At 42.6% G+C, this 15809-nt stretch overlaps 1 protein-coding gene across 5 annotated transcripts in view; it reads right to left on the bottom strand.

Moving 5' to 3' along the window:
• Positions 1-3837: 3837 nt before the first annotated feature.
• Sbf2 (SET binding factor 2) overlaps positions 3838-15809 on the bottom strand; it is a 497072-nt gene continuing 485100 nt past the window's right edge. For all 5 annotated transcript variants that reach the window (XM_013148062.3, XM_013148064.3, XM_013148063.3 and 2 more), the window contains 7 exons: positions 14040-14167; positions 12666-12899; positions 11548-11652; positions 9593-9786; positions 8961-9048; positions 6368-6499; positions 3838-5498 (listed from right to left, as the gene is read on the bottom strand). In XM_013148062.3, coding sequence (XP_013003516.2) covers positions 5400-5498; positions 6368-6499; positions 8961-9048; positions 9593-9786; positions 11548-11652; positions 12666-12899; positions 14040-14167 — 980 coding nt within the window. In that variant the 3' untranslated portion in view covers positions 3838-5399. The remainder of the gene's footprint in view (positions 5499-6367; positions 6500-8960; positions 9049-9592; positions 9787-11547; positions 11653-12665; positions 12900-14039; positions 14168-15809) is intronic.

Below are 15809 nucleotides of genomic sequence, written 5' to 3'. Positions count from 1 at the left end.
TGGTTTAGCCCTTAAGGTCCCCTAGTGTGTTAAGGGCTTTGTCCCTTTGGAGGCACTATCAGGAGGTGGCAGAATCTTTAAGAGGCTGGGCCCAGTGGAGGTCCTTAGGGCACTGAAAGGACCAGCAAGTCCCCGGCCCAGGCCACTCTCTCACCAATAGCAGTGGCCAGTAGCTCAGGGGGGTGAAACCTCTGTGAGCCAAATCTTTTTTTCTATGAGTTGAGTTTCTGAGACAGTGACTGGTGACCTGTGTTCGGTCAGCAGCCCGGAGGACTAGAAATGAACAGGAGTGAGTAGGGAGAGCAGAGCCGAGGTGTGTGATTGGACATGGGCATGTAGGAGGGCACATGATGTGTGAAGGTTTTTGTGCCACATATTAATACTCACCAGAAAGGATCCAACACAGAGTAAGCAAGTGAGCAAAATGACTTGCACAGTTGACATTAACCAGCCCTTGTCATTGGCCACACCGGGGTCAGCAGAAGGTTCATGTATGAATGGAGTGGCAGAAAACCATACATGGGCACTTGGGAGGCTGAGGCAGGAGGATTGTTGTGACTTCAAGACCAGCCTCGGCCACAATGTGAGCTTGAGGCCAGCCTAAACTGCATAAAGAGACCCTGTCTCAAAAGGATAAAAAGGCAACTCCCACATCCCAGTGCAAATCTGTATTCTCTGCCTGAGTGTCCAATGGAGAAGCCAATGCTGAGCCCTGCTAGATACAGCTCCTTGAGGAGAGCAACTTGGGGATGAGGCAGCTGCATGGGCACTGCTCATCAAGGTCAACTTGTGACACTGTGACAACTCTTCTTGTCTCAGTCTTTGCAGGTAATGACCCTAAGGTGCCCCAGTGGCAGCTGTAAATCATGGTTCAACAGGACCCCTGCTATTGCAATATTCCCTAGGCAAGTACTGTGCTGTGTGAGTTCCACGCCTGAGGGTCAGGCATTCTTCACGTCCCTGGGACACGGTGCTGATGGCGGCTCTGTGGTTAGGGAAAGGCAGCCCAGAATATATCCGCCTCCCTGAGGATGGGCAGGGGCACGTCTGCCTTGTGGTCTCTTGGCTCTTCTAGTCTCCTGGTATTCTTCTCATTGGTTCCTGCTTCTCAGAGGATAGAGACTAACACCTGTTACTGCCAGTGTGTTTCCAGGATCAGCAGAAAAAGTGTCAACTGGCTTCCTAGAAATACAGGACATGCCCCACCCCACAGCTACTCAGTCAGGAATACCCAGTTTTATTTATTTATATTTGGGTGACATGGACTGAACACAGGGCCTTGTATGTGCTTAGCACCTCTCTGTTGCAGAGCTGCCTCCAGCTCAGCTCCTAAGACCTTCATTTTAACAGATGACTCATGAGTGGATTACCATTTGAGAAGAACTGATTAAGGTGAGTTGGTTTTTTAATCAGAAAATCCTTCACATCTCAATTTGAAACCTGAGTCCTTGCCAAGGTAAAATGACATCATCCAGATTTTTTATTTTTTGTGTGTTTTGTGAATTGAAAGCAGGGCTTCTCTGCTCTACCACCAAGCTACATCCTCAGTTCCTGGGGCCTTTGTGTTATAAGGTAAAGCCTAGAAGAGTTAGGGGCCTGTTTTGAGGTCACATGGTGAATTTTTTAAGGGCACCAGCCCCAGAATGCAGGTCTCTTGCTTCCCAGCGCTTCCCACTGCAGGCTACTTGAGCTCCATCTGCATGTTCAGTAAGTCAGCAGCGGACTATGGCTATATGCAAATATGCGGCACAGGAAAGAACGGGTTTGGTTTGTTCTGAGTTCCTGGCACACAGTTGCTGAGACTCTTGGAATTTCCTGTGTCATACCTTATTATTCATAATCTGCTTGTTTCAGCCACACCCGAGCCCATACTAAATGGTAATTCAGAGTAAGGCTCCAGATGGCTTCAAGAGATGGGCTGGCCACCAGAAAGACCAAACAAGGAACACAGGGTGCACACTTTTGGCCCTTCTTGTCTTCAGGGGCCTGTAGGTTAATGGAGACTGGGTTACAAAAACTCTCAAACAGTGAGATTTGGAGAGCTTCTGGCTCGAGGTACTGGGACGGTGGAGTGCCATGGCCCCCACATCGTGCTCTATGCGTATCTCGTCTGGCTGTTACTGAGCAGTAGCCCTTATTAATAATGATTGGGAAACAGTGCTCTCCTGAGTTCTGTACCTTGCTCTAGCAAATTACTGAACCTAAGGAGCAGGGTTGTGGAACCTCTAGATTTATAACTGGCTGGTCAGAAGTACTGGGAGCCCGTGTAACAGGTACCTGAACCGAGGTGGTCTTGTGGGATAGAGCTCCCTCCATAGGTGGGGTGTATGTGTAACTCCCTGAACTGCACCACTGAATATTCATCTGGGTGGAGAAATGACATACACTTGGTAATACCCCAACTTGCATTTCAGTAATGTCTGAAGAAAAAGTTTGCACGTTAGTCCAAACTCTGATGTTTTCTATATGTGAAATACACACTGGATTTTTAGAACTTAAAATATTTCTTTAGTAATGTTTTTTGTGCTGATTACTTACTGCAATGGTATTTTGGAACCACTGAATTAAATAATGTATTCCATTAAAAATAAAATTCATTTTATCTTTAAGAAAAGATACTATATGTAGCTTGCACTGCTGTTTCCAACAGCACTCATGTGAATGCTCTCTTCATCAATACTGTTCTATTCATTACTTAATACGCTTTCTTGCCACGGCTAAGGGCAATTTCCTGGCTATCAGCTTGAGATCTTTCAGAGGTTCTTTATGGGATGGTGAGGTTACTCAATAACTTTTATAAGAAGTCATGATGAAGTATGCTTGAAATGTCAGTTTTGACTGAGATGCAAATCTGCCATGCCACTAGCAGTTTAAACTCCAGCTCAGGAGTGGAGGCTGTAGGGTAGGTGGTTTGGGAGGTGGGATAAAGGACTTGTGCCACAGTGTGACCGTGCATTGTTTTGCATTGTTCATGAGCCCAGATGTAGAAAGGCTTTATCACAGGAGCCAGGATAGGGAGGGGCCTGCAAAAGGTTTTTGCAGGCCAACCTTGTCTGTCTTTCTTGGAACCCAGTGTCGTTCCCTTTACCTATGACCTGAGAAATGTGGAGCATCCAGACACTGAGACAGTAAATTCAGCTCCTGCTCAGCTCCAATCCAGCTCTTTCCCTCTTGACTGAATTTCAGGCATACTCCAAGGCATAAGGGCAGGTCCTAAGGCTGGTCCTAAGGAGGATGCCTGGAACTCCTTGGCTGCGTCACATGAGCCTTTCAGACTAAGGAAACCTGAGGCTCAAGGAGGAGGACACTGGTGCCTGGCTTAGAGACAGCTCCTTTGAGGTCAAGCCCTGAGATGAGAACTTGTATCCCTGTATCCCTGCTGGAGACAGAGTCAGCTCCAAGGGCTGAGCCACGGGAAGTGCTGTCTAGAATGGAAATCACTGATCATGTGTCTGTGCTGTTTGACAATTCCGTGATGCAGTAAAGTTTGCTACTGAACAAGACTTTAATGTTTCATGCCTAAAATGCACACAAATAAACGTACATAGGTAGTACGAAGAGGTGACCCAGACGAGGTGAGAACGACCTTCTCAACACAGCTTACTGGGGGCAGCAGGGTGAGAACCTCAGTCTTGGATCTTCCTAAACTCTGCAGAAGTGTGTCTAAAGCCTAGAAGCTCATGCCTGTTATTTCCTCAGCAAAGGCAGCTGTGACATTAGCAGGGCTGAGAGTGAGCTCTGCTTCGTTTCATCCCCTATCCTGAGTGCGAATCCCAGACATGACCCTCTTGAGGGCTCTGTGCTGCACAAAGAGCTTTACTTCACAGTCACGAGGGATGGATTTTCTTAAGAAATTTAATTCAAGGTGGTTAGTGAATGTAAGGCAGGTAGGTAATGCCTTCTTGAAAGTTAAAAGAATCCAGTTACAAAAGAAGCACTGTGTATAGTCTCCAATAGCTGAAAGTACAGTGGGCTCCATATTTTACAAAGTACAAAAAATTTTCATATACAAAGAAAAATACAAATAATGTGCAAAAACCATTTTCACAAGTGACAAATTTATAAAATGAATATGATAGAAAAAGCCCTTGATTTTTGTTATTCCCCAATTTCTTATATATTAACACAATTCTATTCCCTAATGTGTAGATAAATTTAAAATCTGGCTTATTTTTAATCTACAAAGTAGTTTATATTTTTAAAAAGGGAACTTTCATTACTGAACTCTTATGACTCGATCAGTTTAACTTTATATTAAATTATAAGCAGGTTATCTGAAAAACAAGGATATAGAAATCATATATACATATTTTTGAAATATTAGTTTGGTATTTGACATATTAACATCTCAAAATGAACACAACAATCTAGCCATCTAGGGCCCTGGCTGTTGCCAGCAACTGTGGCAGACAGGCTTTTCTGTTCTTCGTGGGTGAAGAGCGTCCTCAAGTCTTAGGCTAAACAAACACAAGGTTATCAAAAGGAAGGAGAATCTAAGAGCAGTTTTTACTTCTCATGTGTCGCAGTGTTATTTGGGTACTCAGCCATGCCACAGTGAGACCTAGTCAAAGGTGTGTGGTCAGAAGTAGCTGGCTTCAGTTTTTCTAACATCTTTACTTAATTAGCAGTTCAGTGCAAGTGTTGTGTAGGTTAATGCTTTTTGCAAGTTATTTTGTGTAACAAGCTTTCAGGGCACAGAAGAACACCCAGGAACAGAAGGGCCTGTGTCCTTGAGCACCCCTGGTTTAGAGGAATCAGGGTTTGGAAGCAGTGTGCTCCTGCTTTGGCCTGGTTGTTGCATCATTCCCTGGGTAAGCTTTCTCCACCAGAATAATCTTGTGCATTCCCTCTTTACTTGCTACCATGCGGTGATATTTCTTGTTGTGAACGGCAGAGTAGGGGCCAAGGAAGCACTTTTTGGCAGCACCAGAGAACTGAGCATCCCAAAGGTCAGAGCAGGCTCCTCTGATGGGAAACCCATTCTGTGTAGGATGTAAGAAGATCTTTGGAGGCTTCTGATTTTTGCTTTCTAAAAAGCTCCCCAAGGACATTATGACCTTGGAGAACAAACTGGACCTTCATGTCGGAGCATGGAAGCAGCTGGGGGCCATTTTGGCTAGGGGATGGATGACACAGGTTCAGGAGCATTCTTCAGATCCCCAACCTAAGATCCCATTAGAATAATTCAGTGCAAGATATGGGAAGGGCTGGGGCTCTGACCAGTACCCTCCCCGCCAGGTTAAGGAGATGTAGCAACCGCTGCAAGAGGGGACTGGGTAAATAAGCAAAAGATTCTTAGGCCTTGTGATGATTTGTTGTCTGTTCCACAAGGTTCCATACTCTTTTTCTGTCGGGCAATATGAGTTCCAATGCCTCTTCTGCTTGAGTTATACATGGTGTCAGGCATCAGAGATACAGTTCTGGATCCTGTCCATCCATTGCTGAGCACTCTGCCCATCTTGGGCACAGAAGTTATACACACGTTTGCTGGTCTTGAGCTATGAAACCAAGTGACAGAGAACCAGAGATGAAGTGCAAGGCTGCTGATGGCTTGGAACAAATGGCATATAAACCTGTGACTTTTCTTTCTATGCCACCCCAGAACCTCTCTTTTCTTTTTCTCTACTACCATACTGTCATTGCCTTTATAGTCACTTGATGTTTCCAGTTTCTAAAGCCACAGTGGGTGTGAACAGAAGGGGACTCACAGTGAAAAGGACACAAGGAAAGAAGGGCATCTTCCTGGGTGCTGCCTCTGGCTAGAGGGAAGGATCGGTAATGGCTGGAGCCTTGGCCTCTCCTGCATGGACACCAGTGCAGTGTAGGTGAGGAAGCTTTTTAAGAAAACCCTGATTTTTATTAGCTCCATGTTGTTGGCCTTTGTGTCCTCTTTCTTTAGTCAGGGCCATAATGGGAGTCCAGAGCCAAGGAATACAACCTCTGCTCTTTATGAAGACCTGCTTGACTCTAAGGACTAGATAAATCTCTTTCTATTGTGTGACTCATAGAATGCTCCAAGGTCCACCTCAGGGCTGCTGCAGATGTTAGAGTACACAATGATTAGGCGTGGCCAACGATGGCTATTTGTGGAAGGTCGGGCAGGAAGATTACTGGATATGGAGGAAGCAGCACTATTCCCGAAAGCAGCTGGTGACTGAGGTAACTAACAGCACTTTACAAGGAGTTCAGCAGTTTCCACGCATAGTTCTTGGGTACATGGACATCTACGCAAGATCAAGGCTGGGGACCAGACTGCTGACTTTCTGTTCCGGAGCATCTGCCATAGCCAAGGTCTGCCACCTACCACTGCTCAGGGCAGGACTGAATCAAATATGGGCAGAATCAGCAAAGGAGAAGACAAACTTACATCAAAGAAAGCCTTGTCACTTGTGTGCTTTGGGGCACCCATGCTTGGGCCAGCAGGGATGACCATTTCTACTTCAGCCAGATCAATGTGGCCTTTGCAGCTTGTGTCTTCACCCGAGTCATAATATCGCAGCTAGGACCAAAAGGATATAGATAGGATACAAGAGACACGAAAAGGGAAGACAGCATGACTTTCCAAACTGTATTTGATAACTTTCCTTTGTATCTTGCTTATGTATGCTAAACAATGCCTGGAAGAATACATAAAACATCAGTAACACTACCAACCTCCAGGAAAGAGAGAGAGACGTGGCTAGAAGGAATTGAGGAAAAGACTATGGAGTTTTGAAATCTGAGTAGATGAATTACATATAGAAGATTAGTCAACACCATAAAATATATCCTTAAGGCACATATAAAATTCCTAGAAACTGGTAAGAAGGAAGATAAGTAATCTAGAGGAAAATAACCTATAAACATTTGGAAAGATGACTGGGCTCACTGAAAGTAAAGTAAATGAAATTAATGAGATTTTACTTTTCAGTTAGATTGAGAAATATTAAAAATTGCTGGTATTAGTAAGGCATCAGGGTCTGGCAAATGCTGATACTGGGACCATAATTTGTTAGAAACCCCTTTGGAAAACAATTCAGCAGTATCAAAACTAAAATTAATATATTTGTGGGCTGGAGATACAGCTCAGTGAACAAGTACACACTTAACACATGCAAGGCCTTGGGTTCAATTCTCAGCACCACAGAAAAAGAAAAGTTTGTGCCTGATAAAACATTCTTTCTTTCTCTAGAAAGTTGTTCCACAAAAATAATAAACCAAGGGGTTTCCTTCAGAACTATATTCATTAGCTAAGTAGCTGTCTTTCAGTGAAACCACGGTTAATTCAACCACAGTCTATCAATAAAATGGCTTTCCCAAAAGAGCATGGAAGACCTCCATTATGTACTGATAGACAAAAGAGAAGCTTAACATTTGAAACAGGGGGGACTTTTAGATCATTATAAAACCTGGCATAATAATCATGTGTTACTTTTGTAATAAGAGAAAACAAAAAATATTTAAAAAGTAGTTTTCTGAAAAGCCTTATTGACTCAATTTGAACTTCAACGTCTTATACATGACAGGAATGCGTCTTTTTTTTTTTTTTTTTTTTTTTTGTCTTTTTGAGGCAGGGTCTCTTTATGCAGTTCAGGCTGGCCTTGAGCTCACTTTGTAGCTTAGGCTAGTCTCGAACTCGCAGCGATCCTCCTGCCTCAGTCTCCCCGAGTGCTGGAAGTGTCTTGTGTCTTTATCATTGCAGCTCTAGCCTTAAACTTTTGTGTCTCCCCACAGGGTTGGTATAAAGAGGGATAAATGGAAAAACTGTGTCTCTCTCATGTTAAAGAAATCCCAAAGATTGGTAAGAATATAACTATAATTTGATGTAATTTTAAATTATAGCAAAATTATGGCATTCTCCCATGTTACATTTAGTGGTTTAATGGAATGTTTCTGCACAGTGGAGGCTCAATGATTTCAGAGAGACTATTATTTTAGAGTAAAGCTCCCTAAAAGGGATTTCGTTTGTAGATTTGAAAATAAATTCTCAAAATCCTCCCACAGTCTCTGTGACCTTTATAAAATCCCTAGAGCAGAGGAAAAGGTGGCCTCCTAATAGTCTTCCTCTGGAGGAGTTCTCTGGATGCAGGTCCCATCAGTGTATCATACAGGGAGAGTCCAGAAATTTCCCAGAAGCCTCCTCTGCACAGATGAATGCATGGGGAATTAGTAGGCAAATCCTTGGCTTCCAACTCACTTTCTTGTGGTTAGAACAAGACCACATGACTCTCACTGGCAAAAGGTGAAGAGGAGTGAGGTTTGGGTAAAAATCACTTTCTGAGACTAGTAGAGCAAAGATCATCATACTAAGGATACTCTTGAGCTGCGAGAGCAATAGCTAAGAATGAATGCAGGGTAAAAGATTTCTTAACATGCTCAGCAAGGTTTAGTGTACTACCTGCCCAATGAGAGATCAAAGTTTAGATAGGAGTATCGCCTTCTTGTATATCCTTTACCTTTGCTGCTGCAGCCATCTTTTGAGGGTAACCTTCTTTAGTAGCCTGCATAGTGATGAGCACTATACTGGTGTGGTGCAATAAACATTTGCTGAAAACTAATGCCTTCAGTCACAAATGCAAGGATGAAGGGCCCCTGCAGTCTGGGGAGTGCTCCCAGGCACATGCTTAGATGAGCATGTGGTATGCACATAATGGGCTCAAGCCCTTGTGTGCTTCCTGACCTGGGTATGAGATCAGGCAGCAGAAATGGTTCTAGTACTAAAAAGAGTCCCATGGCTCTGAGCACTTGGGATTCAACTGTCACCACCTCTATCTGCACAAGACAGGGAGAGGATACTTTGGAACTTTGTCTGAAGTCTACTGCCCAGGGTCAGAGACATCTGGGACCTTGAAAGAGGCCCTAGGACAACAGTCTGTACCTGAGGAATAAGTCTATCTGCTGACAGCCACATAATGGCCAGGCCAGCCACATAATAGGCCTGAGTCAATGGAAGTAATTTCTTTAGGCTTTAACAGTATTACCTGATGTTTTGTTACATCCAAAACAAACCAACGGGGTTTCCAGCCTTTCAGCAGAGCCCCTCTTTTGTAAAGTGTTCCCTCAAAGGACCTAGAAGAAATCACAACAGAACAGGTACTTTAGTTTTCATTTTAAAAACGCTGTAAAGGGATGCCTGTTATTTTTGTCAAGTCTATTTTTACTCTAGAAGGAAAAAAAAAAAAGCCTGAGTTTTCCCTGGAGTTTTGCTACTAGAACTTTGGGAGAAACAGCTTTTTTTCCACAGGGATTACCACATTTGTGAGGGCAGGGACAGCTGTTAGGGGCCATCTTTTGTTGAGATTGATGAAACAGAAGGAAAAACTGAAGGGAAGTTAGGAACAGAAGCATGAAGACACTGTGAGAAATCAGTATCCATTGGCTGTACTAGTTTTTTGTGAGTGAATTCCTTTTTGCTTTGGCTGGCACAAGCTGGATTTCTAATGTTTGCCATTGCAAAACTGCTGATTAATATATACATGCCTTCAAAAGTATATATGCAAAAGCAGACTTGAGATAATAACAATCACGAATCAACCATAAATGACTATACCCTGTTGATACTCTTTTTAGCTATACTGTTGAAATTTTTTCACTCTTTATAGAACTACATCACCTGTTCTCATCATTCTTGGATGTGTACAGGCTGTAGAGTGTGGCTGCCCTGCGCTCCACTCCGTTGGATGGTGAGACGGTGGTGTTCTGTTCCTCATTCATGCTGGTGTCTGGCAGGTGCAGTGCGGGTCTCTTCTGATAGGAAGGTAGGTTGGCAGACACAATTCCTGGGGATCCTAAGGGATGCCTCTGGAACTAGAAAGGACAGAACAGGAGATAGGAAAAACTTTAAGAAACAGACCTGATACAGGGTTGGGGATATCAGTGGCACAGTGCCTGCCTGGCAAGTGCAAGGTCCTGAGTTTGATTTCCAGCACACACACACACACATAAAAAAAAAAAAAAGCAAAGAAAGAAATTGATCTGGTAATTTCATGAATACAAATTTATCTCAAGGGGGAAAAAAAAACCAGACTGATGGGCAAAGATATTTATACAAGGATATTTATCCTGGAGTTGTTCATAATAAAAACTAGAAAACTAGAAACAACCTAAATATCCATTATTAGGCAGCTAGTAAAAAATTTGTTACTTTTGTATGATAGAGTTCTAGACAGTTACACATGCTAATACTGATTCATACACAGTGGCAAAAAGGACATGTATGTTAACATTAAGTAAAAAGGCCAAGTTAAAAACAGTTATGTACAGTAAATTCATGATGAAACAAGTTTGGCAACACAGTGGTTTATTTTTGGTTATAAATTATGGATGACTTTCATTGGTTTTATAACTATATACATATATATATGTGTATGTATATATATATATATATATACATATATATATATATATATATACATATATATATATATATTTTTGTACTGGGGATCGAACTCATGACCTTGTGCTTACCAGGCAAGCGCTTGAGCCACTGAGCTAAATCCCTAGCCTGTATTACCTTATATTTTATAATATACATCTACATTTTTTTGGAAAGAAGGTCTCACTATATAGTTCAAGCTGGCATTGAACTCACTATGTAGCCCAGGCTGGCCTCAGACTCATGATGATCCTCCTGCCTCAACTTCCTGAGTGCTATGATTACAGGTATGTGCCATCACACTGGGCCAAATCTCCATTACTTTCACAGCCAGAAAAATAATTTAAAAATTTTTATTTTTTTCTAGGGGAAAGAAGCACAGAGGCAATACCTACCTGCATCCTGCGTGATAAAAGCAGCTGAACTGTCACTGAACACAAGGGACAGAGGCTGGATGATCCCTTGTCCACAAAGGTTCATTCTCACTCTCGACCTCTCCTTTCTGAAATGCTTGTCAAGACACTCATCTATTTTAATTTCCCTTCTGATGTGTTTGCAGCCAATTTGATATGGGTTCAAATGATGATGCTACCACCTACCAGCTGTGAGAGCTCTGTGGTGTTCTCTCATGCATGAGATGGGACCCGATTCCCTTACTGTGTGCTGCAGAGGATGTAAAGTATATCTGCCACTAGGCACAGTTCATTTCACATGTTATGTGTTTGATAAATGTTTCTTAAGTCAGAAACAGGAAATGGGCCATGAGAAGCAGATAAATACTTCTTAAATCAGAAACAACAAAGGGAGTAGGAGCAACAGAAAGTAGCATATTTTGTCATTTTAAAATACTTTTATTTTTTCTGGAACAAACAGGGCCTTGGCATTCCCTCCTCCCTTATGTGGTAGAAAATCAGCTGAAACCACAGAGGCACTGAGATAGAAAAGAACCTAGTAATTTCTCTGGATTCAGTGCCCTAAAACATAAATTATGTCACTGTGGCAAAGTGAGGCATTCAAGAAGTATTTGGGCATTTGGAACTTTCAGCCTGGGACCCCTGGGACGTGATCCCTCCCTTCCCATGTGTCCCTCTGGTCATAAACTCACCCTGGTCCTGTGACCTGGGCAGTGGGCCCTATCTGACCTAGCACCCTCAAAAGTTCAGAGGTAACTCCTGGGGATGGTACCAACTCACATGGTCTGCTCTTGGCTCTTCCTTAAGGTCCATGGTTACCTTTTCCCACAGCTGCTGCCATTTCTCAGGAGTTTGGTTCAATTTATGCTCCAATTTTTCAATTTCCTGCAATAAAATGAAGAGTAATTTTCCAGTAGATCAGTATATCACAGAAGTCAGGATGTGCCCCAGAGTCATGTTTCCTGTGTGTTGGGCCCACAGAAGCAGCACAGCAAGAGGGCAAATGAAGAAAGTGGCAGACATGAGAGGTCTCCCACCCAGCAACAGTGGTGGGAGCATGTAGTGTTGTGAAGCACTACAGCAAAGATGAACGCGACCCATAATCGGGCTTTTCTTACAGACTGGGTTAAACAGTAAGGGATGAAATATATGGCCCAAACACCTTCACCCTCAGACAGCCCATGGGAAATCTGATGGCCAAAGCAAAGGTCAGGCATTTGGCCTGTATTCCAACCCTAATGGCTGAGGTAGATGAGAACTCTACCCTTGAGAGAAGCTCTTCGACTCTGGTAACTCAAACCAGATGTGGAAAGAATGAACCAAGAAATGCCCAAGGAGATGGATTTCCCTTCTGGCAGGTATCTGGGATAGTGCCATCACTACAGCATACTTTTCCTGGCCAGAAAACCAGAGGGATAGGACTCTTCAGGAACTGTCTGGCCCACAGCAGGGCTCACAACTGTTCCTCAGGCTGCTACTGCCAGAATGGCTTTGGTCCAGAATATTCCTAGCACAAGGTGGCTGGCAGTAGTCCCATCAGGCCATCAGTTACCCACACTTCTGACCAGAGGAAGTAAAGTACCCATGAAAGCCATAGCCCAGGCCTGACTCAGGCTGCTTGGACAGCTTGGACAGCTAAACACTGAGAAGCTGCTGGAAGGAGTAAACCACTCCATTGTTTCAACTGTTTCTCTTTTCCGTTAGTTAAACCTGGTGCCCACATATAGGAACAAACCCGGTTTCTGTAGATTCCAGAAGTGCCACCTGTAACACTAACCTAGGATAAGGACAAGTGTGCCCTGAAGTTTGTAAGCCAGTCTTAGCTGAGTATCCTAGGGATATCTATGTTCCCTGGAGCCAAGATGTCCAGAGTGTGTCTCCACACATAATTGACTTACACTGAAAAGGTTGGTGAGAGCATCGGGCTGAGTACAGTTGACATCATCATAGCATGGCCACACCGTCTTTCTCCTGCTGTGGGGCCCAGCTCCTCCAGCTAGATTAGACTCTTCAGAAGGCAAGTGCTTTGGAGCCAGCATCATCCAGTCATAAGAAGGCCCTGAAGACAGGGTCTCCTGTACGTAATAATCCCACTTCTTGAGGCTGGAGATATTTACACTGGGCTTCAAGGCCTGTTTAGAGAAAATTCTGAAAGCTTACTGATAGGCCAAGTCCTATCATTTTCAGGGTCCAGGGCTAGTATATGAATTTGGGTTCAAACACCATCCATTTAAATATTTAGAAGTTATAGATCAAGATAAAGTATTAAATAAAATATGTTCTATCCTCTTACTTTGATGAATATAACCTCCTAATGACTAGGAAGGCCAGGTTCAAATAAAAACATTCTTAAGATTCCTCAGAATTCTAATCTAGGAATTGGTAACCCTGGGGGAACTGCCCTAGCTCTCAGTCTATGGTTTAACTTCCTCCTCCCTCCACCCTGGCCTTGTATGAATATTGTGTATAGCTTAGACCACGAAGCCAAACGGTCTACTGCCTGCCAAATATCTTGCTATCCTTTGGCCTAAGGGTACATACACCACTTTGGGAGGCAGACAGAGAGATAGCCTGGTGAGTGGCTTGAATTTGGAGAAAGTTTCAAGGTACCCAGAGCATGGTTTAGGTGAGGAGAGGTATATAAGCACATGCCTTCAGTTTCTTGTACTCCTTGCCTTCTGAGGAGGGTGCAGCTATGGGAAGACCAGAGTGGGGTTCCAATGCATGGGACCCAGGGGGAGGGGCCACTTTTGCCCCTAAATAAAGGTACTATTGCTTATCAAACCCACCTGTTCTATCTCAGGGCCTATGTCATGGAGATGCACATGAAAGAGCACTGTTTCCCCCCAAGATACACTAAACTTCTTGACTGAGGCTGCAAACATATCTGCTTTCCACACAAGTACATTCCTGAATGTTGCACAGAAGAACTTATAGAAAAAATTTTCTAAAGAGTTGTAGATTTTGCAACTTATAACTACCTGATGTGATTTCAAGTTTTATTAGCTCTTTGTTCTAGGAAAAGCTGCCTTGCTTCAATTTTCTTGACATTATATCTTCTGGGTTTTAGTGGCCAGCTTCTAATTTTTGCTATAAGAATTTAGTGAATAGTCTTCATCTCCATTATAACCCAAGTATCTTGGACTTTTAAAAGCTTTTGATATGAAATTTAGTCAAATTCTACTAAACAAAACTTAAATAGCTTATGTATAATAAAAGTAAGGAAAACTTTCACACAAAATATTCAGAAAGTGAAAAGCTTCTTACTCTACCTCTATTTCCGTTGGTGAATATAAATAATTAAAGAAAATGGGACTCCTCTTATGCATTTTATCAATACACTCCCAGATACAAATTCCTTTCTTGGCATGCTTGTCTCCTTTATCCTCAAATAAAGTTCCTGTAAATAAAAAAATTTCAACAAAATGCAAGTTAATAAATTAATATTCTGCTTAGAAGTATGAGGCATACAGCAGATGAAAAGGTGAAATACTTCTTATGATTCTATGCAGAAATCTTAGGAAATAACTACAAACTAAAGACAGGAATGAACTTCACAGCTACGTGGAAACAAGTCAAAGTGGAAGGAAAACATCAGTAAGCTTTTCTAGGCAGTTAGCAATACATCCTGACTTCCTCCCACTCTTATGGCTTGCATCTACCTCAAGAGCCATAAGTCCCTGCCAAGAGACATTCTACACATTTTTCAGGGAAAAAAATGGAAGGATTTAAGAGGTGATGTGATAAATACATGATTTTATGTTTCTTGTTTACGTTGTTGACTCTTACGAACCATTTAAAATTTTTTGTTTAGTAGTGTATACCACAATTCATTGTCAAAGAGATTCTGCATGACAGAAAAGTATATACCATGTTCTGGGGGAAATTAAAACAAAGCGGAGTTTAGCAAGGTATTTCAGGGATTTTTCTGACACCATCTTTGTATTTTTCTTTCTTTCTTTTTTTTTTTTTTTTTTTGGTCTTTTTCCTTTTTATCAGTACTGGGGATCAAACTCACGACTGCCTGCTTGCAAGGCAGGCGCTTATGCTGCTGAGCTAAATCCCCAGCCCTGTCTTTGTATTTTTCAAACAGTCACTTGATTGCTCATTATGACCCCACCTTGTTTGTTTTCTGCATCACTGGGCTACATCCCAGCTCTTTTTTCCAATTTATGTTGAGACAGGATCTTGCTAAATTGCCTAGGCTAACCTTGAACTTGTGATCCTCCTGCCTCAGTCTCTAAGAAGCTGAGATTTCAGGTGTGCCCCACCAGGCCTGGGCCTCTTTGTTTTTAGTGGGGAGGAAGATGAGTCAGGAGAGACAGGATTCTGTAAAAATCCAGGAAGGGTTGTCTCTCTCAGCAGTACTAGCTCACTTGAATGAAATACCTCAGTCCAAAGTCAACAAGGATATTATTACCAGTGTGTGAGAAAAGAATGTTTCAAGCCCAAAATGTGGGATCAAGACTAATGTTTTCTTCCTTGCAGGGTTCAGTGGTTCTCAATCTAGATTATACATTCAAAAAACTAAACACTTAAAAAAATCCCACTGACCAGATCTCACCTCACACCAATTACATCAGAATCTCCGGGGATAGGTCTCAGCTATTAGTCATTTTAAGAGTTCTCCAAGTGAGGCCAATATTTGAAATTGAGACTGCCCTAGGGCTTGGGATGGACTTTTAAAATCCCCTCACTTGTTGCTCCTCTTTGGACGAGGTATGGATTACACAGGATGGCTGTGTGGTATCAGCCCCAGGAGGACTAGGCTCTGGACACCTTTATAGACAGAAGGAGAATGAGCTGAAACCAGAAAGGACAGTACAAGATCTAGTCCTCCTTTCCTCACATAACCCCTTCCTGTCATATTGGTGATGCCTGTTGACTGGCGCAAAGTCCAACGGATTTTTCTTACAATATTCAGATTGCTATCTTAGGGTACATACAAATTTAGGGAACACCCTACATACAATTTGAATCATCAGCTAATGTTAAATCCTATCAAATTACAGTCTTATAATCCAGTACATAATAACATATTA

This window comes from Cavia porcellus, unplaced genomic scaffold (genome assembly GCF_034190915.1).
Source record: "Cavia porcellus strain 051 isolate PalLab524CR breed Dunkin Hartley unplaced genomic scaffold, mCavPor4.1 scaffold_6, whole genome shotgun sequence".
Lineage (NCBI taxonomy): Eukaryota > Metazoa > Chordata > Mammalia > Rodentia > Caviidae > Cavia > Cavia porcellus.
This window is presented reverse-complemented; position numbering and strand designations above follow the sequence as displayed.